General features: G+C 40.3%; 1 protein-coding gene across 1 annotated transcript in view; it reads left to right on the top strand.

The window, feature by feature from the left end:
• The window catches only part of LOC103370623 (uncharacterized), a 28,012-nt gene that overhangs the window by 2,596 nt on the left and 23,307 nt on the right, over positions 1-2,109 (top strand). The window contains exon 2 of the mRNA XM_008299742.1: positions 481-762. Within this exon, the coding sequence (XP_008297964.1) occupies positions 481-762 (282 nt within the window). The remainder of the gene's footprint in view (positions 1-480; positions 763-2,109) is intronic.

Genomic DNA, 2,109 nt, shown 5'->3' with positions numbered 1-2,109 from the left:
TATAAAATGTTAGAAAACAGCAAAAGGTGTTGTTGTAGTCTAGAAGATTGCATGTCTTATTTATTATAGAAAATCATCAGCAAATCATCATCTTGGAGAGAATGAGACCAGAAAAGACTGACAAATAGATGAGTATGTAGCTGATGGACACGGCAAACATTCTGTCAGATGTCTGCTTTTTGTGATTACCTCTTTGCATAACTCTGAGTTACATAAATTTATTAGACTTGGCAACAGTAGAACTTCTGTTTGTCAGAACACATTTATCGCTCAACGTAGAAAATTTCATTGAACTCTGAACTTACAACTTGGTGGACAGAACTTGGTCTCCTGTGGCAACTAAAATGAGAATATGATTCACATTTTTGAGATTTATTTGTGAAGACCTGGCTATAAACCCTTAAACATTGTGGTCTCGTAACATCAATGAGCAGCTAAAGTTCAATGTGATTCTGAAATATTGGTGTCTTTTTTTTGCAGCTTTAATCCATACAGTAGTCATGCAGAAAAACCCGGTTAACCTTCCTTGTCGTCGCTCTGTGGAGGGTTCAGTGACGTGGAGCAGAGAGATCAATGGAAGTAAAGTCAAGTTGATTACTGCTACTGGTCGTGGAGACATTCGACACAATGATCCAGACAGACGATACGGCTCCCTGGCAGATAAATTTAAGTCACTGCATATTGTCAGAGCATCTGTGTCAGACTCTGGAAGATACTTCTGTGACGATGAACCAGCTGCAGATCTGACAGTGATCCCATCAGGTAACATCAAACTCTATCTGCCTCTGCTAAATGTTTGATTTCAAATATAAATGAGGTGTCAACATTACGGTCATGGTTGTTGATTTAACTCATCTCTATGTATAAAATGTCCTGTTTGCATTCCCTCCACGTCTGTACTTCATGTGACACATTCACTAAGGATAAGCAGAGTCTGTGCTTTATTTCTTAGGGTTAGAGTCAGCACATATAACTGTTGAGCCTGCTGAACAACAGCAAAATGTTCCTCACTGCATCCTGCCTTGAATATCATTCATCTAATCCCCCTAAATGCTCCAAACTTGCTCAAACTTGATAACACAGCCTCAATAATTCTCAAGCAAAAAATGAGGAGGAATAAATATGCAGAGCGGGGAAAAACCCAACACAACCCACGTCACTGAGCTGCAGATGCACACTGGGACTAATATTATCACAGGGGCTGCGTGTCTGGCACAATATAGTGGGTCACTGGGGGTGGAAATGTTACATTTTACAAACTGCAGACATGACACATTCACATGGACTTAAATGACCTCTGCAAATATTACAGATTACTAGATGTCCCTAGGTAATACTATTCCCATGCAAGGTTAAGGTTAAAATTACTGATCAGGATTGATCAAAACGCTACGAGATTGTTCCTGTAACAAACAAACACCGGGCTTGATTTAAATTTTGCCACTATCTCTGTCAAAGTAGTCTCCTTGTGCAGTGATACACTGCTGCCAGTGCTCCGCCAACATTTGTAAAGCTCCTTGGACGTAAACATGTCAAGTACCATCTGTGATGAGCACTGAATCTCTTAAACTGTGTCAAAATGGCGCCCCCTGAACTTTTATTTTGGGGAAGATAAAGACATCAAAAGGAACCAAATCTGTTGTCATACACAACAGTCACAGAACTATTTTAACCACCCCTCTATGAAGCCCTCCACCTCTTTCTCCTCCCACCCCACAACCACCTGCTGCAGCTTTAGCACACCAGCTCACCTATGGCTCTGCTCAAACACTGTAAAACTCCTTGATGCAACACAATAGCAAGTAGTAATACTGGAGTAATTCAATCATCATGGCACCAGAAACTGATGCTAAAGAAGAATAGTGATAGAGCGAGCCCCGCCCTGCAAATTGACAGGATTAGTTCCTGAGGTTTGATACGTAATGATGTGTCTTATCGATATTTAAAACAAACAAACAAACAAACAAACACTGCATGAACATGTCACCAAGGTAAAAATCCAGACTTTCAGCCACAGTTGGTCTTTGTAAACAACTGTTTCAATGTCCACTTTCTTTCATTAGGAGCAAGAGTAATTCATTTGTTGTTGCCTGTTAGCGTGGTTGAAAA

The sequence above is a fragment of the Stegastes partitus genome, unplaced genomic scaffold (assembly GCF_000690725.1).
Source record: "Stegastes partitus isolate 25-593 unplaced genomic scaffold, Stegastes_partitus-1.0.2 Scaffold1453, whole genome shotgun sequence".
Taxonomy (NCBI): domain Eukaryota; kingdom Metazoa; phylum Chordata; class Actinopteri; family Pomacentridae; genus Stegastes; species Stegastes partitus.
The sequence above is the reverse complement of the archived record's forward strand: the minus strand, read 5'-3'. Positions and strand labels throughout refer to the sequence as shown.